The 27127-nt window shown below is 38.8% G+C and overlaps 2 protein-coding genes and 1 pseudogene across 4 annotated transcripts in view; 1 reads left to right on the plus strand and 2 right to left on the minus strand.

The window, feature by feature from the left end:
- Positions 1 to 12361, minus strand: part of LOC134380881 (carboxypeptidase A2-like) — a 33041-nt pseudogene extending 20680 nt beyond the window's left edge.
- Positions 12362 to 16053: 3692 nt separating this feature from the next.
- On the minus strand, positions 16054 to 22342 carry SSMEM1 (serine rich single-pass membrane protein 1). The gene is made up of 3 exons (XM_063098647.1): positions 22160 to 22342; positions 18264 to 18318; positions 16054 to 16550 (listed from the first exon to the last, which is right to left on the minus strand). The coding sequence occupies exons 1-3, from the start codon at positions 22340 to 22342 to the stop codon at positions 16054 to 16056; spliced, it is 735 nt and encodes a 244-aa protein (XP_062954717.1).
- Positions 22343 to 24683: 2341 nt separating this feature from the next.
- The window catches only part of TMEM209 (transmembrane protein 209), a 37280-nt gene continuing 34836 nt past the window's right edge, over positions 24684 to 27127 (plus strand). The window contains exons 1-4 of one of the 3 annotated variants that reach the window (XM_063100320.1): positions 24684 to 24730; positions 25691 to 25827; positions 25958 to 26016; positions 26962 to 27093. In XM_063100320.1, coding sequence (XP_062956390.1) covers positions 24728 to 24730; positions 25691 to 25827; positions 25958 to 26016; positions 26962 to 27093 — 331 coding nt within the window. In that variant the 5' untranslated portion in view covers positions 24684 to 24727. Of the gene's footprint in view, positions 24731 to 24821; positions 24970 to 25690; positions 25828 to 25957; positions 26017 to 26961; positions 27094 to 27127 lie in introns of those variants that run through there. The other 2 variants (XM_063100321.1, XM_063100322.1) reach the window with 2 other exon arrangements.

Genomic DNA, 27127 nt, shown 5'->3' on the forward strand with positions numbered 1-27127 from the left:
TAAGCTTTGACATAGGTATGCACCCATGATGAAACCATCACCACAATCAATATCACATATCACATATCCATCATCCCCAATAAAATCTGTTTTTGAGAATCACTCAGAAAATCTCCAGGCGGAAAGAGATCATTGAAGCCCCCTTGCTTTGCAGATGAGGAAATGAGGCCCCAAGAGGGGAACTGACTTACACAAAGCCCCAGGGCAGCCTGAGGTACAGCAGCACCAGGAGCTCCCTCCCCAGACCCTGGTCCACTGATCCGACACTCCACACCGTCCAATTATCCGTGGTAATTCTACTCGGCTCTAGGAAAAGACCATTTTAGACCAAATGCTTCTTTATCAACCTATCCCCAGGGAAGCTGTAATTCAGAAAGAGAAAGATGATAGCTCTCTTTAGAAAAGTGCTCTAATGGCATGTTACTCCCTGTAAAGATGATATGAGGCATACTTCTTGTTTTTGCCCTTTAACCCCAGAAAGTGAGATAGCCTAACAGGAGGGCGAGTAGGACACTGTATGGGACCATAGCAGAAACGACTGCAAAATTACGTCCTTCAAAGAACTTCAAAATCAAAACTCTGAAATGCCTTTGCCTATAGAAACATGGTTATTCATAATAAAATTAGTTCTACAGCACTATTAATAAACTATTAACGATATGTTTCAGAAAATGATGGATTAAATAGACTGGTGCTCTGACTGGGAAATACACAAAAATCATGGTGGTGGGGGGTATGGGGGAGATTATGCTCCAAACTTAAATCAGCCAAACTTTAAACAAACTTTTCCATCACAGGAAGATGAAGGTTATATCAGATTGCTTGATTCTCCGCAGCACACTAACAAGGCACCTTTAAAACCTTAAGGGATTTCTTTGTTTTGACAAAGGTACCATGGTTATGTAAGATACTGACATTAGGGGAAGCTGGGTGAAGGTATATAGGAACACTACATACTACATTGGCAACTTTCCTGTAAATCCAAAATTATTCCAAAAATTATTCCAAAATAGAAAGTTTACTTAAAAATACAAAACCTTCTGGGAAGCCACATGCAAAAACAATGAAAAGACAAATGATGCATGGGGGGAAATATTTGCAGCAAGTATTATAAAGGGTTAATATCCTTACTATATAGAGAGCACTTATTAAATTCTATAAGAAAATATCTTGTAGAAAATGGACAATGACAAAAATAGGCAGATCTCACATACGCATACACACACACACATAGATATGACCAAACACTTGAACAAAGTTCAACATTTGTAGTAATCAAAGAAATGCTGTTTTTAAACATGAGGTACCATTTTTTTCATCAATCAGATTAGCAAAGCTGTTGGGGTTTTTTTCTGCTGTGGTTGGTTGCTTTTTTCTTCTTTCTGTTTTTGTTTTTTTTAAAGTATTTTCCAAAATCAGTGAAGGTTTGGGGAAATGAACACTGGAGGAAGAGTATACACTATTACAGCCCTTCTAAGAGTGGTATTTGGCAATTCAAATCCTAAAGCTTATAGATAGATATGGACTTCTGTGCCTACCATTCTACTTTTAAAGATTTATTCTAAGGAAGTCATCGCAGATACACACAAAGATTTACCTAGTATTTACATTGTTTAAAGCAGTGAAAAATTAGAAAAATCCTAGTGCCTTCTAATTAGCAGTTAGTTAAATCAATCAGAGCGAATCCACATCAACCAAAGATAAGGTGATCATTAAAAATGATGTGCATAAGAATACTAAGAAATTTAAAGACATGGAAAGATGCTCACAGAATATTAAATTGTTCTTTTTAAAGCAGCTATAAAACAAAACATGCATTCAAAACGATGATTATATTGGAGGAAAATACATCAAAAACTTAGCCCAATAATTTGGCTATACAAATTGCCAAAACATGTGTGATGAACAATAATTTTTTTCTTTTCTTTTTCTTTTTCTTTGGCTGTCCGGTATGGGGATTCGAACCTTTGACCTTGATGACACAACACCACGCTTCTTACCAACTGAGGTAACTGGCCAGCCCGCAGACAGTAATTTTAATATTCTCCATTTTACTTATAAATTAAGTAAAAAGAAAGAAAAGAAAGACCAAATTTCCTACTGAAGTGTTATGGGACCACATGATTGCCAGCAAGTTTCCTTATAGCTCGGTCCTATCCTGGTTTGGTTTCTCTCTTGATACTGCGCTTCTTAGCCTGCCTTTCCTTTTGACCTGTGAGTTCTTGATTGGGGTTCAACTTAATATTCCATTTTTCCACCTACTCGGTCCTTGGGGTTCCCCAGAGCTTACCACCCTGGCAGCTCTCTGCTGCCCCCCTCCTGCCACCAGCAGACAACCACCGTGTCAATCCAGTGGGTCCCAATTTGCACTGGGCTCCCACCTTCTCCCAAAGACAGCCTTTGCAGTTGCTTGGATCTAAAAGCCCATTACACAAATTCTTTTTTCGTATTAAGTCAGTTGGAAAGAACAAATAGACTCCACAAATCACTTGCTGTTTGCAACACCAAGCTCGAAAGACTTCACGTACAATAACTATTTGTCTTGCTGCAAGGGAGGTAAACATGTTATGGAAATCTGTTTTTTCACCTTTCTTTGTTCATCAGTTTCCCATTCACGATAACCCCAGTCCAGATTCATGGATAGATTCCTCAAGTATGGCATTCCTACTGTGTGAGAGGCACTATTAAGTCATAGAGTACCACAGATGGATAAGACAGTTTTTATTTGCCTTGAGTTCAATATCTAGACCAGTGCTATCCAATGGAAATGACCTTGCCCTGCACTGTCCAATGCTGGAGCCACCAGCCACATGTGGCTATTGAGCACTTGAAATGTGACAAGTGTGACTGTGGAACTGAATTTTTAAATTTTACTTTAATTAATTCTAACTTCTATTTAAAAACTGAAGCAGTGTAAAATATTTTTCCTTTGAACACCCTTTATTGTTTTGGAAGGACAACCAACACTTTGTTGAAAATTTAGCATCAAAATTGAGATGTGCTGTAAGTGTAAAATACACACCAGATTTCAAAGACTTAATATGGAAGTTAGAATGTAAAATACCTTACTAATAATTTTAATATTTATTACATGTTGAAATTATAATATTTTGTATTCATTGGGTTAATAATGCATCATTAAAATTAATTGCACCTGTTTCTTTTACATTTTTCTAAATATAGTTACCAGAAATTTTGAAATTATGTATTTGGCTTGTAGTAAATTTGTATTGGACAGCACTTGTCTGGAGGGGAAAAAAATAATGTCTAGGCAAACAGTCTCCTAGTATTATACATAATAAGTTCCTGAAAATGTGTAGAAAGGTCTAAAGCATAAAAATTAAACAGCAGACATACCTGATATACCAAGATGAGCTAGGTAATTTTCAAGAGCTAAAAATATCACAAAATCTTTAATTTAAACCTGTATTAAATAATAACATTTTATCCCAATTGTGAAAGTAATTCATGCTGCTTATTAAGAATTAAAACATTACAGAAATAACTTATAATGTTAAGGTATTCCTATAGATGATTCCTAAAGTTATTCCTTTTATACGGTTCAATCTGTATAAAAACATATTGTTATTATTGGTTATTTTTCTAAGTGTGGGATCATACTGTATTTTGGGGAGAGGTGAATTGTGTTGTACTATATGAATATATTATAATTTATTTAACCAATCCCTTATTTATGTTATCCAATTTTTCACCATTTCAAAGTACATTACAAAGAACATTTGTGTGCATATTATTAAATAAAATTTATAGGAGGCCATTGTTCAGACTGAGCTCCCGCACTAGGCCCCAGAACCAAACCAGAATAGAGTCATTCAGGCTAGGTGCCACATAACCAAACTGAGCTTAGAAACAGGCCAGTTTTCTAAAAAGGAGATTCACAGCAACCAATCCAAAGGGGCCCAGTTAACGTGAACCAGCATGTTCATGAAGTCTCCGCTGCTTTAACTCTAGAAGGAAAGTAATTTTTTTTTTTTTTTTTTTTTGGTGGCTGGCTGGTAAGGGGATCTGAGCCTGTGACTTTGGGGTTATAAGGCTGTGCTCTAACCAATAACCAGCCAGCCCAGGAAGTTAACTTTGAAATGACCAATCTACTTTTTGTTCTTTTTTTTCTTTCTTCAGCCTTTTTTCCCCTATAAATCCTACTCTTTCTGCTCAGCTCATTGGAGCACCTTTCTGTTTCTTAGATGGATGTTGCCCGATTCATGAATCGCTAATAAAAGCGAATTAGATCTTTAAATTCAATTTGTTACTCAAGTGATGGACTAACAGGTACAAAACTGTGCTATCTATCCTAAGTGAATCATTGTGCAGTACATACATGTATTGAAACAATACACTGCACCCCACAAATATGCACAAGTAAATGGTAAAAAAATAATAAACTCAATTTGTTGAAAATTTGTTCTTTGACAAAACCTTTCTATACTTTTTATATTTATAATAAAGTTCTCATAGTAAAAACATGCAAACACTACTGAAAAAATACAACACAGGGAAAATGGCTATTATCGTCTCCCTCCCTGTACCAATCTGACTTTGATGGAAATTAACAATGGGGTCTATATTCCATCATAATTTTTTGTGTGTATATATTAACCAGCTTATTTTTTTTTTAGCATGTTAGACAGACTATACACACTGTCCAGCTTACTTTTTAACTAAAAAATATTATTTGGACACCTTTCCATGTCAAAACATATATTTAGGTTACCAATAAATGCTCATCAATAAGAAACAAGTTAAATAAAATGATATAGCTACACAACAGAATACTGTGCAACCATTAAAAAGAAATGAGACGGATTTTTTTTTTTTTTTTAAAGATGACCAGTAAGGGGATCTTAACCCTTGACTTGGTATTGTCAGCACCACGCTCTCCCAAGTGAGCCACGGGCCAGCCCAGTGAGATGGATCTTTATGAACTAATATGAAATGATGTCTAAAATATATTTGTAAACAAAAAAAGGCAAGTTGTGGAATAGCATATGTTACAATTTAACTTTTGTAAGAGAAAAAATATTTATACCATTATTGCTGGCTACCCAAATCTATTTATTCCTAAATTGAGACAGCAAAAGTTAAAGTTTGGATAGTGAATTCAGATAGTGAAAGATATTATGTTTTTGCAATGTATTCAACTCCTAAGTTTCAGATAGCAAATAGCAAGAGTTTGGTTGTGGAGAAATACACATCGAAATATTTATCTGAATCTATTTTGTTCCTACATTTGGAAAGCAAGAGTTCAGATTATTGCATGTGTTTATGCACAAAAATGGTCTGGAAATAATATGCAATAATATGGCTTGAACTGTTAGCAGTAATTATCTTTGGTGGTGGAAATTTCTTTCTACTATAACATAACTGTGTTATCTGAACTTCTTACAATGCGCATGGGTGCTTCTAATCAGAAAACAACACAATAAAAATGTCATTTTAAAAAAGCAGATTCTGGGAACCTGGAAAACTAAGCAAAGACAAAATGCTGTATTGAATATCCTCAGGTGTATCTATATATTTTTTGTGCGTTGAAAAGAATATTTCTGTTGAACAAATTCTTAGTAATGAAATTGCTGGGTCACAGAGCATGAATGTTTTTAATATTCCCAGATTGTACTCCAAAGAAATTATACTAATTTTCTCTCCTGCCAACACTGCTTTTAAATGGGCTTGCTTCTCACATCTTCCCAGTACTGGTATCATAAAAAATTGGATCTATATCAATTTAAAATAAGAAAAATATTTCATTATTTTATTTTGTATTTCTTTATGAAGTTGAGCGTCTTTTTACATATTTATTGGTTATTTGAAATTCTTCTTCTGTGAACTTCCTATTCGTATATTTTGACCATTTTTATACTAAGTTATTTAGCTTTATCTTATTTTTAAAGCTCTTTATGTATTAGGGCAATTAGGGCTTGCCCTAATTTTTTGTCCCAAAATTTTTTCAAGTTTCTCTTTTTACTTTATTTACTGAGTATTATTTTCTCTCTACAGAATTTTAAACATTTTTATGCTGCCCAAGTATCAGTCTTCTCCTTTAAGACTTCTGGATTTTATTTATATTATGCTTGGAAAAGTCTTCCCTACTTTTGAGTGAGATTTGGAAACTTTTTACTAGTGCTTTTTTGTAATGCTTTTATGGTTTATTTGGTTTACCTCTCAATTTTGTTCCATCTGGAATTATTTTTTATAGAAGGAATTAGTTCACATCACTTTTCAGATATATTCCTCAGGAATATATTTTTCAGCATTTTATACGTGTTCTTTAATTCTAATCTTTTTTTTTCCCCACGAATGAACAGAGTCAACAGGCTTTCATCCAAATATGTGATTGATACTAAAATGCACCTCTTCCAGCATGTCTAATGATTTCCAGCTTTGTCTCAGACTGAACTAAGTTTATAAGATCTACTCTTTTTATCAGTAACATCAACACATTCATTTTTCCATGCATAAATGTCAAGGACTAAATATTCAAATAGATGTACAAATACCAATGCACACAGAGATTGATGCTGTTGAAACTAAACAATGCAGTCATTTGAAATGTTCATTCATGAGCTCAAGCACAAAAATCCAAATTCTGGGAGATTAGCTGTGTCAATGTATAATGTCCAAAAACCTCAGTTATTTGAACATCAAACATATGAGAAGGGGGATTGCCATCTGTTATAGTAAAATGTGATCAGAGCTACAACAGGGGTGCAAACTGTAAGAACCCAGCTTTCCTGGGAGAGGCATGGAAAATGTTACAGAGGGGGGTGACCTTTGAGGTTAGTCTTAAAATTGAGGAGGGCTTCAACCTTTGGAGAATTTATTTGAAGATTTGGTACTAGCTTTTCAGGCAGAGGATCCAAGTATGTGAATGTGGCCAGGCAGGGAGGGGCTCCTTGGGGCCCTAATACCAACTTTCTCTACCCTCCAAGCCTCCCTCCTCAAAGCAGGCCTGGATCTGCTGCCAGCCACTCCATTCTTTCTGATTATTTGTCCTCATTCACAATAAAAGTACTACTCCCATCCTGCATATGCACCATACACCTTCTCATCTTATCTTCTAATTTGTAATAAAAGGGTTTTTGTCCTTCAGACAAAAGCAAAGCGAATCACAAGATTTTACACGAGATGGCCGAATTACCTAACTCAGCCCTCTGTTAGTGTGGTGGCCTGTTGTGCCAGATAGCTCAGAATGTCCCCTCACCTGGAGAAGGTGATCCTCTCCCTTTCGTCAAGGCCTGGAGCCTGCCTTCACAGGGATCACCTTCTGCCACACGTTCCCAGGTGCACTCTCAGCGTCAAAACCCCTATCACCCTCTCAGTCCCAATACATACAAAAGCATTATTATACCAAAAAAAGTATTTTTTCAATATGATTTAAAAGCTTAATTCTATTTCCTCTACTCCTTGAGCCCCAAGCCTCTGCACATTTGAAACTAATTAAAAGATTTTTATACCACAATTCCCAGCTTAGCAGCCATCAGTATATGTCTCTGAACCTCTTGTGTAACTGAGAAGTGTGTCACATGTTGTAATCTTCAGGTAGTGGTGTGCTGGAGCCATCTCAGACAAGCTCACCAGAGCCCATGTGCTCGTCTACTCTGATGCCACATCCAGCGATGCCACTTTGGTAGCTTGAGATCAGTGACAGTAGGAATATCACAGAAATGAGCAAGTGCTTCAAAATCAGGGCTGTTAACAATCACAGCCAGTTGTCAAACACTTTCCAACACACCACTGCTTTAAGTATGCTTTTGGTTTCCAGTAATAGAAATGTACTTGTGCTAGCATAAGCCAAAAGGGGGATTAATATAAGAATCTGCTAGTAAAGTGTCATGGCACCTATGAGTGTGTAGACAGATGGGCCTTAAGAATGAACTGGAACCAGGGATTTGAAAACCAGCAGAACTTCCTATCTCATCTCGCTGCCCCTCTGCTTCATTTTTTTCTTTCTGTTACAACCTGCTTTCTCTGGTTCCCAATCTACATGGAGAGAAATGTAGACCCTAAAGACCTGCTCTAGGTCCAGTCACCCAGAGAAAGACTGATCTCTTTCCTGGTCCCAATTCCAAATTCTCAGGAAGGGACTCAGATTGGAAAAAAGTTCTACTGCAATCAACGCCAGGTCAAGGTAAAGGTGGGTGGCAGTGGGCAGGATCACACTGTGCCAACACTCGTGAGAATGTGGGAAAGAGGCTCCTAGAAAAGCAAAGGGATAGTGCAGTCAACACAAAATGTCTGAAACATTTATAAGGACCTTTTCTCAGTTAGTAATAACTTTCACCATCATCACCACCACTGGCAAAGCCACAGGCCCCCATCAAAGTAGTATGTACACATTATTTCCTTAACAACTTAGGCATTACAGAGCACTTTCTAGGTAAAAGGAGCTGCTCCAGAAATATACAGGATAAGAAAATAACTAAGACCCTGTATCAGCTGCAAGTAACAGAAAAACCAACTTACAACACTTAAACAATAAGGAGAATTATCTTGCCTGGCAAGAAATCCAAAATTAGGATGGTTCCAGAAAGTGTTAATTTAGCAGCTCAGGACCTAGTCTTTTCCAGATTTCTACTCTGTCATATTCAGGCTGCTGCCCTCACGGACACAAGTTAGTGCTCACAGATCCAGTCATCATGCGCAGATTTGACAACATCCACCAACAGAAAAGGGACCATTTCTTTTCTCTGCATGTCTCTTTTAAGGTTGAAGAAACTATTCTTGGAATGTCCCCACCAGCAAACTTTCCTTCCCAGAATTAGATGACATGCTCATGCTTGACCCACTCACTGCAAGAGGAATGGTGCCACCATGATTGGCTTAGATCGATCAGGACGGAACTCTAAAGTCGTGCAAGGGGGGGGGGACATAGGAACAAAACGGGGATCTGCCTGAAAGGAAGAAAGGAAAACAATCAACGGAGGTTACTACAGACCCTTTCTGTATCTGAACGGGTGCAATCAGAGAAAAGAGACAAAAATACTCCAGCCCTACGTGGCGTTTCTCCAAGCCCTTTTGTCTCTGGCTCAACTCTCTGACCTGCCAGTCTTACTAACCCTTGCTGTAGACCCTTCCACTGGGACCTGGTTTTTATTCTCCCTGCCTCCCCCTTTTGATTTATACTAATTAGTAGCAGAGTTGGCTCCCTGCCTGGCGTTCTCACTGCTAAATCAAGATTTTGAACACATGAAACTTTATGGTGACAGAGGGCCTTAATAAACAAAGACAATTATAGACAACAGGCCCCTGTAATAAGGCAGCTTGAGGAACTGCCTGTGAAAGCGGCCAACCTCAGAAGATAAAAGATAAGAACTATAAAACCCTATTGCCCAGGATCATACAATTTTTGTCTTAAAAAAAGAATTTCATGCATTTCCTTTTGTGCAATGAGGAATAAGTTATTCAAAAAAGGACAAGTATAATTTTATTTGTAATGCATCTTTCTCCTGCCAGTCTTCCTACTTCCAGTCTACATATGAAAAAAGCTGTTTTCTATTTCCTTTTGTAGCATCGTTAAGTTTAGATATTAAGTGCAGCTCTTCTTTACACCAAAAAGTGCCTGTACTTTAATATTCAGTTGGTGTGTAATAGATACAAAAACAGAAAAAAAGGATTTTCTCCCTTCTGGTTTTCTTCTCCACCCCTGAATGCTCGTGCCTGATTTGTACTCCCCCCTTACCCTCCTATCCACCCCTTTGACCACATGTTCCTGACAGATAGAGAATATCCAGGTGGCCTGGTACTTGGAAACTTGTCAGATGTTACTCAAAGCAATAAAGAACACATCATACAAGTCTTTGGCATATTGTTACAGGGAAACCCTGTTTAGAATTCACTAATTGGGAATTTGTGATAATTTGAGGAAGGGCTGGGTGAAGTTAACCTTTGTCTATCCATAAAAAAAAAAATAAATAAATAGGAGTTCACTGAAGTTCTGAATAGTAGTGTAAACAAGATTGGAAGAGGAATAATTATCTACTTAAAAGAACCAGTTGTTTTGAAAAGCTTTAGAAGTATTCTTTTCCATACAAACAGGGTAATTATGATTTAAACAAAGACTAGCCTGTTTCTTAGGCTTCTTTGAAATGTCAATTACAAATTACTCTTGTCTATTCACCAAGGCAAAAGCCACCCCTGTGTACCAGGCAACAGTTGGTTCGCTTGCTTCCACTTAATATATTTGAAAATAATAAACCTGAAGGGCTTTCAAAGTAGTATAATTTAATTCAAGCTTTTCACTAATCTAAACAGTGGTCCATCCTATACTGTGGGTGAAGATTTACTAATTACCGACACACAACAATCAGGAATGCATGGAGTGACTACTGCCTTCACTAACTTAGTGGTACAGCTGGATAACAGGAAAATCTACAAAGAAAACCCCTCTAGAGCAGTGACTTTTTTATCTTACCATAGTATGAAACACATTTTGCATTGCAACTCAGTACACACGCACTGAAACAAAAACAACACTTACCCTTATTATGTGGGATACTCTACTGTTTTCTATCAATTTGTTAATAAATGCCAGTCACAACGCACTAAATTGCTTTTGCAATCTATTAATGGGTTGCTGTTTTGAAAACACTGCTCTAGAATATGTTGGGAGACAGTACTCCTTCATGGGAGAAAGGGGTCGGCGGGGGAGAGCTGTAGTTGCTCTTTGCTTTTCTTGATGGTGTCCAGCTTGATGCAGGGCCTGTGGGAGCCACCTACCCTGGGATGGAGCAGGGCACCTACTGGTACAAGAGCTCTCACTCCCCCTGCTAGCCCTGTCTGAAACCAGATCCTCTCCTTCTCTCAACCCCTGACCATTATCCTCACTGCTCTAGTCCTCACTGCCTCTTGCTCCTCAACATTCAGTGCAAAGTTCATTGCTACCCTCACCAACCCTTCCAGCTATGTCTCTATTTCCCTTTTTTTCTTAAGCTGGCCAGGTTTAGCCTCTGCTGATGAGGCACACTGACTCTGTAAGGCCTCTTAACCGAACAGTGTGAACCCTCTCCAGCTCACTTCTAACTGCTCCCATCTCTGCTCAGTTTCTGACTCTTCACTCTATTTTCCATTAACAGTCTTTCTCTGGGATCTCTGGACTCAGTTTGGTATTTGGTATTTGGTGTCCCATGTTTTTTATCTAATTGCTGTCCATTAAGGACATGGATCATAGGGCCAGCCCGTGGCTCACTTGGGAGAGTGCGGTGCTGACGACACAAAGTCAAGGGTTAAGATCCCCTTACTGGTCATCTTTTAAAAAAAAGAACATGGATCATGTATTATTATGATGAAAAAAGAAATCATTGTGGTCAGACAAGACTCAAGACTCAGCTCCCCCACATTTACCAGCTGGATAACCTTGGGTATATTATTTAATCTCCACAAGCCTCAGTTTTATCACCAGTCAAATTGGGATAATACCTATCTTGCGTGCTGTGAAAACTTGTAAAGATTTATAATCTTCATAAAGTGTCTGCTTCATGCCTGGCATTGACAAGCTTGTTATTAATGTTGCTGTTATTACTGGCTTAGATTTAACCTACTGGCTCATCTCTTCTCCCATCAAAACTTGGATAGGAAGTACTCAGTTTCCTTGGGTTCAGGTTTCAGGACGCACTGGGTTTCAAGTCTCTCCCTGAGGTCTCAGGACCCTCCTCAAGGCCCTCCCCTAGAAGAGAGTCACTGTTGCTGGTTGGACCTATTTTGGGCAGCAAAGGGAGGGAAATTGAGACCTCAGGAGGCTGATTTATGTAAATCCAGCAGTGAGGTATGCTCAGTAAAAAGGGGTTATAATAACCCTAATAGCTGAACATGCTCAGCGAAGTGGAATTTATCTTCATTAGATAGCATGAATAGGTATTAGATAGCAAAACTATAAAAGTTGAATCCCAGCAGAGAGCGAGGCTGTTGCTCACTTTCCTGGGACCAACCTGCACTTCACTGGCTGAGGTGTGTATACTTTCTTTTTTATCAAACTTACCTTCAGCAAGGGGCTGCTTATTCTCTTGAGTCAGCCTGCACTTTGTGCTAAACTTTAAGTATGTATTTCTTACTTTTGTATTAAAATTGGTGTGGGCCCTGCTCAGTCTCTGGACTTAGGCTGCACTCTCTCTGTGAAATCTGTATCTCTTATTCGTTACATTAAACCTGTTCTCACTTTCTGCTGTGATCTGCCCTTGAATTCTTTTCTGTGGTGGAGTCAACGAACTAGTAAGAGGATGGAGTGGGTTGAGGCTGGCCATCAGGCCTCCCAGACCCTACTCCTCTGGCATCATAATCACACTACCCTACCCAATTCTGGAGGGCACATACTGGTTCAGAATTTGAGACTGTTTACCCTGTAGCCCATGGTTCCCAGCTCCCCCATTCCCCAACTCCTCTCCAAACACCTCTTACATGCATCCATCTCAGTGGGACCCTTCCCTGAGTCTCATAGTTCCCTGCATCCCAGTTCCTGATAAGAATGTATTCGATGTAGGTGGACATTGCCACAGAGGTTAGTTCTGATACTTAGCTGCATGGATGAGCCACAGAGGGGTGGTAAGCCCAAGAATTCCATGCCTCCCTTAAGCAAGCCACCCAGACAGATTACAGCCTTCCACAAAGACAACCAGAGAACACCTAGTTTACACCATTCACAAGGAGGGACTAAAGAGGGGACTGTTCTGCAGCCCAAGGTCCCCACCCTAAGAGCCCACACCAGGCTCTGCACAAAAGCAACATCCAATCTGTCTAGTGTTTGCAGCCCTAGTTCCATGAATGATCTCCCACTTCATCAGTTCTGCACCTCACTGGTTAACCCCGTCCCAATGCACCTGGCTGTGCTTTGCTTCTCTTCCTACCATCCTTGCCTTATCCCTTTGATTTGATGCCATTCTCTCCTTGGCTTTGATGTCTTCCCAGCTATGTTTAGCCTCTGTTTTTGGTTTAATGTACTCATATTTTATCCTGGTTAATCCCTCCAAATTTATAGGATTTATAATCCCCACACATTTCAACTCCACACTGATTCCTTCTGCCTATATAGATTCCATCTCCCATACCCAAATCTGGTCTCTTCTAGCCCCATGGATGAGACCAGGAAAAGTAGAAGTCTTTGACATAAGAGTCATCTCTTTGGATAATAGTGTCATTGGCTCATATTGTCAATCTAAAGCAAAACATTTGATGCAGGGACCCTTACTCTGTTATCTGAAAAATAGCCATTGTTGCTATAGTTTGAATATGCCCCCCAAAGTTCACGTGTTAGAAATTTAATCCTAATGCAACAGTGTTAAGGGGTAGAACCTTAAAGACGTGATTACTTCACAAGGGCTTTGTCTTCATGAATGGATTAATGCCATTATCATGGGAGTGGGTTCCTGATAAAGTTAGTTTGGCCCTCTCTTGCTCTCTTGCACTCTCTTACCTTTCTGCCTTGTACCATGGGATGATGCAGTATGAAGGCACTTCCCAGATGCCGGCCCTTGATATTGGACTGCCCAGCCTCCTGAACTGTGAGAAATTTCTTTTCTTTATAAATTACCCAGACTGTGGTATTCTGTTATAGCAATGCAAAACAGACTAAGACAGTCCTCCTCCAATAGCCTGGTGAGTTTTATCTGTTTAGACATCATTTATGACTGTGCGAAAAGTGGTGACTAACTTACCTTGAAATCAGTATCTTCTATCTTCAAAGAATAATGATTAAGATCATAGTAATTAAGAGCCTGAACTCTGAAGCCAGAGATTTGGGTTTAAATCCTGCCTCTGCAACTTACTACTGTATTTTGAACTTGGTTCTTTTGTTGTTGTTGTTGTTTTGGGGGGGGGGGGAATGAGGGATTACTACTTAGATAACAGGAAAATTTAAGCATCTTGATAATATCTAGCTGGAAATATCAGAATTATTCACTAAGTTGTGGATACTGGCCTCTGCCCTGATTCCTCTTCTTCTGTTTCCCCAGATCCTCCGCTTTGCATTCTTGAATCCCTTTGTGTATACATACATGGGCAGGGGGAGCTGGCCAGTTTGAGGATCTGAACCCTTGACCTTGGTTTTACCGCACCACACTCTAACCAAGTGAGCCGACCGGCCAGCTCTCTTATATATTGACTCAACTGCATTCTTTTTCTGTCATGTTGTCTGGCACTGTGATAAGCCTCAGAGACACAAAGATGACAAATCATAGACTCTACCTTTAAGGGTAGATAAATAAACATAGGGGACAGAGACTTACAAATAAATCCATTCATCACAATGTTAAAGGGGCTGAGACAGAGAGCTTTCCAGGGAACACTGGTGCATGAGGGAGGGCATGGTGAGTGCTGCCTGAGGAACGAAGTGAAGGAGGGTGTCAAGGAGTAAGGAAAGCTTTTGTGGAAAAGGTTGATGCTTGAGCTGAATTCTGAAGTTGTCCAGATTCTTACTTGGGCAATCTAAGACAAAGTTCCCACAAATAGGCTCAGAAATGTCAGCCATGTCTTCAGTTATACTGGCTTATTCCCAATGGTTGAGGTTTCCACACTGCCTCCCAGATCTCTTTGTTGCAATCAGTTAAGGAAGCTGCTGTTATTAGCAATGACTCCTGGACCCGAAGTTACAGCTCTCTGGTCTCTGTCCCCATTTCTTTCCTGTTCTCCATGAAAGGCTCAGTCTTTAGTATTAGGCTGTAGTCTTAAGCATATATAGCACCCAGTTCCTTCCCCAAGACTTAAGCTCTTCTTTGAACTCTAGCCCTGTGACCAGAATCCCTGCTGCTTTATCTTGCCTCTGCCAGCCTTCTCCTCTGGGATCTGGGCCTTGTTTCATATCTCAGCTGGGGTCCTGCCATCAAAATGGAGAATGATCTCCAGAATGACAACCCATCTACCTAGGCCTGCCTGAATTCCCTACATCTGGGGTCTCCACTTAACTGAAAAATCCAGCTTTAACCATGCCTGGATTGTGGCTAACTTGTGACAAAGACCCTCCCTTTGACCAAACTTTAGTCAGGCTCCTCTGAGCCCTCTTCTCGACTAGGCCTCTACCTTGGCCCCATCCTGTCTTTGGCCTGCCCAGCCCAGTTTTAGCAAGAATCCCACTGAGGTTAGTGAGAGTCTCCCCATCCTTGATATCTGATCATCCCTGATATCTGATCAAGTTCCTCACCCTCCAACTTCGTTTTATATTTGGCCTGTCTTTAGCAAGAATCTTATTAGGCCAATTTAGCAGGAATCCCCCTATTCTTGATGTCTCCTCTTAGTAATTTTCTATCCGCTAGCCCCCACAATCCTGCTCCTTGGCTATAAATTTGCACTTGTCCTTGTTGTATTCAGAGTTGAGCTCAATTTATCTCCCCTATTGCAACAGTGTTGACCTCTATGCAATAGTCTTGGATAAAGTCTTCCTTCCCATTTTAACAAGCGTCAGAATAATTCTCTCTTTAACACTTGCCATGCCCTTTGGACAGCAACCATGGGCAGCCCATGGCCCAGCTGCCCTACTGGGTCATGCTGCCTCCCCTCCCTGATCAGCTCTAGGAATCAGGTATTATTTCAGGCTCTCAAGCTCCTCTTCCTTACCAACTCCTACCAACATGTGTAGCAATATAACTCTGGTAGAGTCACCCAAAAATATAAACCTAGACAGGATAGGCCAATTCTATTCCAACCAACTTCACCCAGTTGATTCAGTCAGTCAGGTAATCAAAAGATACGAATAAATTTAAATGGTTTCCCAACATAAATAATATATTTTCAAAGAGCTTTCTTATTTGTATTATAGATATAAACAAAATACATACACTCAAGGCATAAAATATCTGTCTTGTGCTCTTTCGAATAAAAAAATCATAGTGAATGCAGATCTTTGGTGTTCCAATGGTGCTATAAACAAATTAACTGGCCTTTTTTTTTTAACACAAAATTGTCTGAAATTTTACCTCTTGGGTTCCAAGTGTGTTTTTGTTGCTAGTAGAGAGACTTTATTGTAAAAGTCTCCTCACCCAGAGCTCTGGTGATTTTTCATGTTTTATTAATCTCTTTCACTTGGCTTGAAGTAAGGTAAGGACTTTATAAAATTCAAAATGTACTGAATTTTGTGTTAATGTCAGGTATAGAATTTTCCTCTTGAGTATCTCCCTTCGTTAGGGTTGTTACCGAAATGTTCTGTAGGAAATGGCGTGCCAACCATTCATTGGTTCTCATGGCTTTGCAGCGGAGGCAGGGCCTTTCCCTGACATGATGATTTCCCAGATTCCTTTGACTCTGAGCTGTTTTTCTCCTCTTAATACTTGCTGGTGATGGGTGGTGTTCACTTTCACTCTCCTTCCATGAGGAGGCTCCTGAGTTAGATTCTTCACTGTCACACTCAGTAGTATCACTGTCGTGTTGTATCCGATTCACCTGGTTCAATTGAGAATGACACCTAGATCGTCTTTGTTCCAGACAGGCATTGACCAAGGCCACTTCTGAGTCCGTTACAGGGGTAAGTTGGCTCTGCTTTGGTTTCTTCATCATTTGTGAAGAGTCCCAGGCATCATCATTGCTTTGCCATTTATAGGAAGTATCTTTGCTTGCTAATAACCAAAAAACAAATTAACAATTTAGGCACATTGATGGTTGCTATAACTTCACATTGCCTAAGAAAGCCCATGGCACATGTGGGCTCATTATTAGTGATCAGTGGTCAAGCCACCACTTTTCCCTAGTCATTTGCAAGTGTTAGCAGCTAACTGCATTTTCCAGTAGCATGCCCCATGTCCTACAGACCAGAGGGGTCAGACGCTTGACATATCACTTTTGATGTTTTACAGACCCCAAATATAAGATCAAGACACTTTTTTTCCTTTGCTTTGAAGTTTTAAAGATTCGAGTGTGTACACGAATGTGATTTGGGTAGCAGGAACTGAAAAGCATCTTCTCCTTATGCAGTGGTGTGCTGGAGTTGACTTGCACCAGCTTATAAGAGCTGGACAAACTTTCAGGAATGCAATGAGATGGTTAAACACAGCCATTATTAAAAATTAAATCAAGCTGGTTCAAAGGTAATGAGTTATCTCAATTGACTGTTCATGGTCAGTTACAGACTGAACTCATTCTACTCTTCTCCCTATTCTCACTACTGCACTTGACTAGTCTTAAAAAAAAATTAAATTACACAAACTTACAATGAGATCAATTTACTAAGAATAAAGGTAATAAGTATTTGAAACCCATCACTTCCTAATTATCTTACTACACATATGCTGTTAACATTATTTACGTCTATTGTATCTGGATGTCAACAACACTATGTGAGGGTGTGCTCCTGTGCATCTCTTCCCAACTCCTTGTTCACTGGTACCATGTCAGTAGCTTGAAACCAGCTCTGGTGGGAATATTTATACCATGGAAATAAGCAAACACTACACATCAGGGCTTGATGTATGTTGGTGTTGATTGCCTAGGCTTAGGAAAGTGATGGAGAATATGTTAGTAATGCAGATTATATTTTATGGTCATGCCTGTAGCTACCACATTGTGAATAGCACCAAAAATGAGAAAATATTCTTCCAGTATTCTAAAACTAATCTCTGTTTCAGCAAAGAAGTTCACTCATATCATTGACAACCAAGTTAAGTTCCAGCATACATCTTCTGTTTCACTTTCACCTACTCTTTAACATAGAGGAAAACAACATTTATGCTGGAACTACACTTGTTCGTCAACTGTAGCCAGGGATTGGCTAAGGATGCAAGGGTCTGCCAAAAATCAAGGAGAGCATTTTGTGAGAATCAGTTGTCTATATAGAATTTACCATGAAGAGTATTGTATATTTTATTATTTATGAATTTTGTGATATACATCCTTTACATCAGTAAGAATTTTAACAAACATATATATACACACATATATACACATTTTTTGGAGAGCCAGTTGTTAGACATTTACCAGCACATCACTGCTTATAGGTTATCAAAAAAAAAAGTCATATACAGCTCATAATCCTGTCATGGAACTAACAATGAAGGTGTGTAAAGGGCAAACCATGTGAAGGGAGAGTACTGAGGAATAAAAATAGAGCTCGAGCTCTACCTACCAGTAATTCATAGCTTCTAGTGACTGTGCTGAAGCCACTAAGCTGTCCTGCATTAGGGAACAGAAAAGCAAGGAGCCCACCCAGTGGGCCTTCACTGGTGTGGAGAGAAGCCTTACAACACTCTCGGCTGTTCACCTCTGCTGTTTGCCTTCCACACCTAGCTCATATTTTTCTCACCATAGTCCAATACCAAATGTGCATTGGCTCTCACCTTTACTTACTGAAGCACTTGTCCCACTGTCTTCATCCTTTTTATTCTTAGACATCTGTTTCAGAAATATAGATTAGTAAGAGTTATTTCAGTTAGTTGTTTTTCACTATTTACTTGTTAAAAAAACAGTATTGCCCAAGGCCCTTTGACAAAAAGAGCAGTTAAATAAGTACTTATTGAGTCCCTGTTATAGTGATCCTATAGTAGGATCGTGCTTTGATAGCAGAATCTACCAAAATGTTTTGAACCAAGCAAAACAAAACAAAGAATTTCAACAAAGATAGATAAGGAGCTATAGGTTATAAAGTTTTCCTGTACCTATTTACATTACAGAGAAATATTTTTAAACATATTTGATAGTACTTGCATTAGTTTCAAATTAGTTTCTTAAGGACACTTGATCAGGTCACATTATTGATAGTTCTTTAGGATGTCTAATAAGAGACATTTACATGCACAAATATCTTTACCTGAATTCATGAATTTAATAATTCTTTAATCCTTCAGAACATTTCCTCCAAAATGGAACCATAACATATTGTCGGTGAATATACCAGAAGAAATGGATTTCTCTGAACGGTTCCAATTTCAAATATTCTGCACCAATACTCCACAAATATATTTGTCTCATTTTTCAGATTAGTGTCTCACTTTCTAAGTGGTTTTTACCAAAAGATACAAATATAAAGCAAGTCTTTCAGAATGTATCAAAAACTTCAGAAATATTAATACCTTTCACACACAATTCTTCTGGGAATCTATCACCGGGAAATAACCCCCAAAAGAGAGAAAGTTTTGTGCACAGAAATATTTATTACAGTGTAACTGGGATAATATAAAATTCAAAATTCAAAAGTAGGGAATGGTTAAGTAAATCGTGGCATAATCATACCATACATAGTAGTAAACATTATGATAAAAGTATGTAATAACATGAAGAAATAAGTATGTTATAATATTGGGTTAAAAATCAAGACAGATTTGTACATGCAGTGTAATCACAAGTTGGCTGAAAATATAAAAAGAAGAAAGACTTTAAGGAATGTACACAAATGGTAGCAATGATTGGCTTTATGTTGTGAAACAGTAATTTTTTTCCTTCTAATCTTTTCAGATTGTCTGCAATTAGAAAAAAAATGAATTTATGTAGAAAGCCAAACTTCCTTTGGGTTGAAAAGTGCCATATTTGGGTATTTGTACCTCCACTCTAAGATCCTTGACCCATTCCTTTCTTAATATCTGATCTCTACAACAGCAGACAAGTATGAGGTACTTCTTTGCTTTTTGGGTTACCCCAGTCATTCCTGAAAACCTTGAGAGGGGAGTCTTCTTTTAGGATGCCTCTTTTTAAAAAAAAATGCTTGGGTAGGGGCCTTAAATAGTTTAAATTTAATATGTATGGAGAGGATTATTAAAATATTGGAAGTTTGTAAACCTAAAAGTTAATGGTAGTTGGTTATTTCTACATAACCTGGAGTGATTTTTATTTCATTTTTGTCTACTTTCCCATAATTTCCACATTTTTTATAAAGCATACTTTTGTAATGGAGGGTGGAAGGTATTTAAAAACACTTATCAGGTTTATATCATTTATATCATTTCCACAGAAGGCTTCTACATCTGATGTCAAATCAAAATATAACCACAAAATCAAAGAAATATTTTGCATTAAGCTAAGTGGAATCATATGAACTGTGGTTACAAAAAGCATTTTATTGACTGTCTTTGTGTGTGACTTAGTGAGTGAAAACAGCAGCAGTGCCTGCCCTGAGGGGCAGGGTAGAAAATGTGGGCTGTGGCTGTGCCTTTCTGCCACTAACCAACTCTGTGATCTTACCAAGCCACTTAATGTCTCCTAAGCTCAGTTTCCACATTTGCAAAATAAAAAGTTTGGACCAGTATTGTCCAGAAAAGTACCAGCACTAGCAATCTGAATAAACACTAAACAAATATATGAACTAAAGCAAAAGGGCAAATGGGTCTTAAAAAGTGGCAAATCCAGAGGAAATCCGTGTGCTTCATGTTGCAGGATAATTACCACCACATTTCCATCGTGCTTTAACCATTACTTCAAGGTTTGTAAATAAAGGCTCATAGTTCAGCAGAGAAAATGAAGAAGTTCAAAGTGAAGGAAAAATTCCATCCCCCTTGACTAACTCTCATATGGTTCTCAGATTTCAAATCTGGGACCCTTCAGAAGAAGCAGTCCAGCCGACTGTAGCTGCCATGAGAGTATAAAGTGAAAGACGAAACCTCTAAGATAATTAAGGTTTTAATCAGCACTGAATAGATTTAATTCAACATTTCAAACTATGCTTTGAAGCAAACAAACAATATGGCAGGAAATCTGAGTCTATTACCCTTCTGTCACTAACCACTTATGTGACATTAGACAAGTCATTTAATTTCCTTGGACAAGTCATTTAATTTTTCCATGGGCTTTATCAATACAAAAAAAGTGTGTGGCGGGGTGGAGGTTGGTGGGGGGTAATGATATCTTACTTGCCTACAGCTCTTTTTTTTTTTTTTTCTTGGAGACTGGCTGGTATTACTTGCCTGCAAATAGGAGGCTGGACCACATGCTCTCTCTTGAGGTCCTTGACAATCAGAGCTCTATGACTCCAAAGAGCTGATGCAAGCAAGGGAGCAGAGGAATAGATTAGACCTCTAAAGTTGTCTTCATGATGAAATTGCCAGTGATCAATTTCAATTTTTTGTTAATTTTTTAAAGTAGCTTTTCTTGCCAGGCTAGACAAATTCAATATACTTAGCTAGGGAGTCTAAGACACATATAAGCTATCGCTATTCTAAATCTCCTTTTGGCAAAGTAGTTATCTTAAGATTTAGACTTTAGATGAAATTTCTTCTTGGCCAGGAGGTGGGGGTGGGGGTGGGATTCTTTGATTATTATAATGGAATCCAGCTGGCATAGACATAACGAACCTTCTCCTCTCTACCCAGAGCTAATATAGCACTCAGTCTAGCTGATTATTGCCAGCCCAGGGCTCTGGCTATAATGCTAAATCATGGTGGTTTGACTCATCATTGGCCTGGTATCAATGGCCAGCAAGAATTTCACATCAGTGATTTATTAGAGCTTGGTTACTCATAGCACATTGGGGCATCACAGTCCTGATAAAGTGGACTATCTCATTCCTAAAAGGATGGCATTTTCTTCTGCTAGTACGTGGTCAAGAGTGGTGACTTTAGTTCTGTTTAGTTTAGTCCTGCTTCTTATTCTATGCAGAAAGTATGTTGCCTGGTTCTAAGAACCCCCAAATCCTGTAACATATATCTTATCAATATGACAACTTCTGGGTCTGCAATTAGAATTACATGGCTACAAAGTGAATTTAGAAGTCATTAACCAATAAGAAATTTTATCCCAGCATTACATAGCATATGGACAAACTACAAACAGCCTAAATATTTCAAAATTGCAGAATTTTTACAGTGCAACTACAGACAGAAAATTATACAGTCATTAACAGTTCTGCTGAGGGAATATAATTTAGGGAAGTGTTTAAAATATATTATTAAGTTTAAAAAAAGGATATGAAAATATATACAACGTAATGCCAACCATGTAAGATTAAAGATAGAGGGATGGAGAGAGATATATTGGCATACAGAAAAAGAAAAAAAAGCTAGAAGTACATACTCTAAAATGTTAACAGTAACAGTTCAACTCTGGGAAATAGGATAGCAATAGTTTAAAATTTTCTTCTTCATCTTTTTCTAAATTCTTGGATTCTCTAGAATGAGATTGCATTATTTTTAGAACTAAAAAACAATCTTTAAAAATGTAGTCTTATCAAAGTGAGATGAATTTATTTTATGGAAAATCCCCTAGTATACAGTAAACATATTATTTAAAATGATAAAGGATATCCTACCAAGACAGAAGTCCGAGAGAATATCATCAGGACCAATATGATGATAAAATACCAAAGCAGGAAGCTCCCTATTGTCCCACAAGAGTCATCCTTGCAACATTCATAATCCTGATTCGGAATGGTAAAACTTAAAGGTATGGGGGGAGGATCCATCTCCCAGAATAAGGAAAAAAGGTCTCCCATGATGGCTTCTTGCTTAGAAAATAAAACAAGCTCAGAGGGATGAAGATGACTGCAGACTATTTTACTTTATGACAACTTCCTTGGCAACCTATTATGACACGCACTTCAACAACAGTTATAGGAACTGACAAAGGTTTCTTGGATTTCTAAGTTTTTACAAGATTTATCCAAATTACTTCTGTGAAAATTTATGGTATTTTCCCCCATACCTCAAATATGATGCATTCTGCCTTGATCTTTCTGTCCTGAAACTTGTATATACCGTATTTTTGTATATTTAAATTTAAGTGTCTAAGGTTCACACCTACTTTTTTCAGTCACTTTTATATGTGTTATATACCATTGTGTATTAACACACAGAGTTCTAATGTATTACAGACTGAATTGGTTCCCCAAAATTAATATGTTGAAGTCTTCACCTCCAATTGGACTGTATTTAAATACAGAGCCTTTAAAGAGGTTAATTAAGGTTAAATGAGTTCGTAGGTGGAGCTCTAATCCAATACAACTGGTGTACTTAGGAGACACCAAGGACACAGACCCACAGAAAAAAGGGCCCTGTGAGGACACAAGAGAAGGTGGCCATCTACAAGCCAAGGAGACGGGCCTCAGGAGAAACCAACCCTAGTGATATCTTGCTCTTGAACTTTCAGCCTCCAAAACTGTGAGAAAATAAATTTCTGTTGTTTAAACTATGCTGTGATATTTGTTATGGCAGCCCTAATGTATCATACCAACTATGATTAGAGTGTAGCATTGTACCATAATGTCAACTGCCTATCAAATTTGCTCAGTAGTGTTCTTTTTTAAACCTTGAATAAATGCATAATAGCTTGTAGTTTACATTAAGAGGGAAAAATATAGATGCGCTTGTTATGAATTACATCAAATGTATACAATTTGTTCTCAGTGAAGAGTCAGACATGGGGAAGATGTACATTTTGATTGTACACTGAACACTTTTACTTAGAACAATTTTCAAGTTAGTTCATCTCTAAATTTAAAATGAGCAAAACAACATTAATGCATAGGCAATCTAAAAATGAGTAAAATCTGGGCCGAGCCCGTGGCGCACTTGGGAGAGTGCGGCCCTGGGAGCGCGGTGACGCTCCCGCCGCGGGTTCAGATCCTATATAGGAATGGTCGGTGTACTCACTGGCTGAGTACCGGTCACGAAAAAGACAAAAAAAAAAAAAAGAGTAAAATCTCACTTAAAAAAAAAATCTGTTAGGTCTTTAAGCGCACAGCACACCTGAAGATCTTCATTAATATGCAATACCACAAGGAAACTTCATTTTCTTCTATTTTTATAGCACCATTTTAGGAAAAATTTTGGTAATACATGATGTAACAATCCACTAGCTTATTGTGACATGGCTTAATGTTTTTATTATGGGGCACACTCCGTAGACGGAACAGGTCCCCAAGCCTTGCTCGTCCTGGCTGTTGGCAGTCTACCTCAGACAGGTCGCCTCCTCCAGGAAGTCGGCCAGGAGCGGGGCTGGTCTGGACACGCCTGGGGCTCACTGCGACCACCTCACCTGCCCCCTAGTGCACCTGCGGGCATCCCCCAGGCCGAGCTCCTCGGGGCAGCAAGCGGGCAGCTCTCATTTTCTATGTCCCCGCGCCTGGCTCAGTGGCACACGATAGGCGTTTTTATTTGTTAAATAAAATCAAACTCAACCCCCTGATGAACCTTTTCCTCACGAATACCAGTTCTTGCAAAGAATATGCAGGAAAACTAAAGTAATTTTTTATTTAAACCTCAAAACCACTGTCAACTTCAATAAAACAAATTTTGGTGTTTCTTTTTTTGTTTGTTATTGCTGCAGTCTTACTACATGGATATTTAAGAATTTACATCGAGTCAGAACTCGATATATATATCATATACATATATATCATATACATATATATCATAATGTGTATGATATATATTTTTTAACACAAGGGAAAGAAATGCTTTGTCATTGCTGATGGTATCTGGATACATTATCACGCACTCTGGTATCCTACAATTAGCCACCCTACTTAATCTGCTTACAAATGTGAGTCCATAAATGCCCTAAGAAAGCCAAAATTGTATTAATATGTACAAAACTCATTGCACTATAGTTATTACTTTTTACTGCGGGTTCAGAAAATGGTCAGAATCCTGATGCTCAGGTTTCTCCCCGCAGCCGAGTGACAGCCACAAACCCGAGAGCCGTTTCCCCGGCAACGCCCCGGGCCCCGTCCTTCCACCCGCTCTTCTTCTCGCGAGAAGAGAAGGCCCACTACTTCCGGTAACTGTAGACCCGGCAGCCTGTTTCCTCCGCGTTAGCGCTTGGCCTCGCGCATGTGCAGTAGGGAGTGGCGCGAGCCAGTGGCTTCCGGCTGGAGAACATGGTGGGTTTTCGGGGTCGTCTTTGTGCTTCCTGGAGGTGGAATCTGCGCGAGCTGTGGGAGTCCCACGCCTGCTAATCTGTGCGGGGTTCAGCCAAGGGAAGATGTGGCTAGGCGTCCCGCCACCCGTAGTGGAAAGGAGGAAAGAAGCAATAGGGATTGCTAAAGTGTGTGCTGAGGAAGCCGGGAAGGGAAGCTCCCTGGACTAGGAGTTTTGACGCGGGAGCAGGGTGGCGGGAAAGGTACTGCTCTGGCTCTGGGAGGCGACTCCCTATAGCTGGAACAAGTTTTCCACTTGTATGCAAGAGTTGAGCCTAGCAAAACAAAGGAAATGTAAATCCCAGTGTGGACGAAAACTGAACGGACACTCTTCCTCACTCTCCCTGTTATCCCCTTCACACCGTACCCGCCCTTCTAAACTAAAATTCTTATATTTTACGAGCACACAAAAAAGAGATCCCTGGCTGCCAGCAGTCCGAGTGCAGAGTTGTTTACGTTCGTAGATAGTAATGGCTTCTGCATGAGAATGTAGGAGGAGAGTCTATGATGGATAGCATGTATGGAATATTTTCTCCAAAACTGAGTATTTTGAATTTCTTAAGTTAGCCTTTGGCTTAGTCCTTGTGACATACTCCAAAGACAAAATTCGGAGTATTTGCAGACGAAGTCATCAACCCTTAAGTTACAAAATAAGACGTCTGTATGTATGCGATGTATTGAATTGTTCTCTGAAAGAACCAGCCAGTTCTCTGTTGATTACACCGTGGTGATAAAGAAGGTGTAATTTAGGATTCCCTTTTCATATAGTAATATTTAAATGGAAAAAGTTTTGATAAGACATTTTAAAGATTAGGGAAAGTGTGTACAATTTTTATTTCATAAAGGACACAAAAGTTTGGTTTCTTATATAGAAAAGAAAATTAATTCTTCTAATCAATTCCTGTGCTTTTTGTTTTTTAATAGATGCAAGGGGAGCCAAACCCTAGTGCTTCCCTTATTGACAGAACCATCAAGATGAGAAAAGAAACAGAAGCTAGGAAAGTGGTTTTAGCCTGGGGACTCCTAAATGTATCTATGGCTGGAATGATATATACTGAAATGTAAGTTAATCAGCTAAAAAAGAGGAAAATTTAAGAAGCCAGTGGCTGGTTCCATTCCACAGGTTTTTGTGTTTGTTTTGATTTTTGGTGTTTTTTTAAAGTTGTTGAAAAGCTTTTTTTATTTTTTCAGGACTGGAAAGTTGATTAGTTCATATTATAATGTGACATACTGGCCTCTCTGGTATATTGGTAAGTAATTAATTTTCACTATAATTGACATTTACTACCAATGAAAAACTGCTTTCAGGTTTAATTCAGCTTAGTGTTTATTCCTTTGTTCAACAAATATTTGAGTGCCTACCACGTTCCCCAAACTGGGAATACAGCAGGAGTGGAACAAGGTAAAACCCTGCCCTTACGGTAGGGACATTCTAGTACAGGAGACAGTCATATTAATAAACAGTACAATTTCAGGTAATTAGGTCTTCTGTGAAGAAAAATAAAATTTGAGGGGATGAGATCTGTATTTGTTACTCTCCTGAAATACCCTCTCTATGTCTCTACTTTTTCACCATTTAAGATCAGCCCAGTTTTCTGCTCCATGGATGCCTTCCTTAATTTCCTCATTCCTTCCTCTCTATCTGCGCTTTCATAGTCCATGGGTATAAAGAATCCTCATGGATGTCAAAGTAAATTCCATAGTCTATACACAGTAATCTAAAGTTTGTCATAGGGAGGTGGTGTGGCAAGTGGAAGAGCCAGGGATTTGAAATCTGCTAAGTTAGAATCTTGCCTTCATAAAAGTTAGTTGGCTTCTCAATGACTGTTGATTCATCTTTGAAATGAAGGTGAAAATATTTATTGTACGGATTAGTGATAGTTTAAAATTCACTGGTAAATGCCCTGTACATAATAGACATTCACTAAATGGTAACTGTTATGAGGAATAAAAAAGTAGTTTTCAATTTTGTTATTATTAATTTACTAAAGTATGGAGAGTTTTTGTCCCCTCCCCCCCATAAGTGGCCTCCCCGCTTTTTACTTTTATCTTTTTTTTTATTTTATTTTTTGACAGCTGGCCAGTATGGGGATCCAAACCCTTGACCTTGAAGTTATAACACCACTCTGACTAACTGAGCTAACTGACTAACCGCCTGACCTTTTTTTTTCAAATAAATTGGTGTTCTCTTCCAGAGCTTGCCCTTGCATCTCTCTTCAGCCTTAATGCCTTATTTGATTTTTGGAAATATTTCAAATACACGGTGGCACCAACAAGTCTGGTTGTTAGCCCTGGACAGCAAACACTTTTAGGGTTGAAAACAGCTGGTAAGTGTTTTATATGTCTTGAAAAGGTGGGGGA

This window comes from Cynocephalus volans, chromosome 6 (assembly GCF_027409185.1).
Source record: "Cynocephalus volans isolate mCynVol1 chromosome 6, mCynVol1.pri, whole genome shotgun sequence".
Classification (NCBI taxonomy): domain Eukaryota; kingdom Metazoa; phylum Chordata; class Mammalia; order Dermoptera; family Cynocephalidae; genus Cynocephalus; species Cynocephalus volans.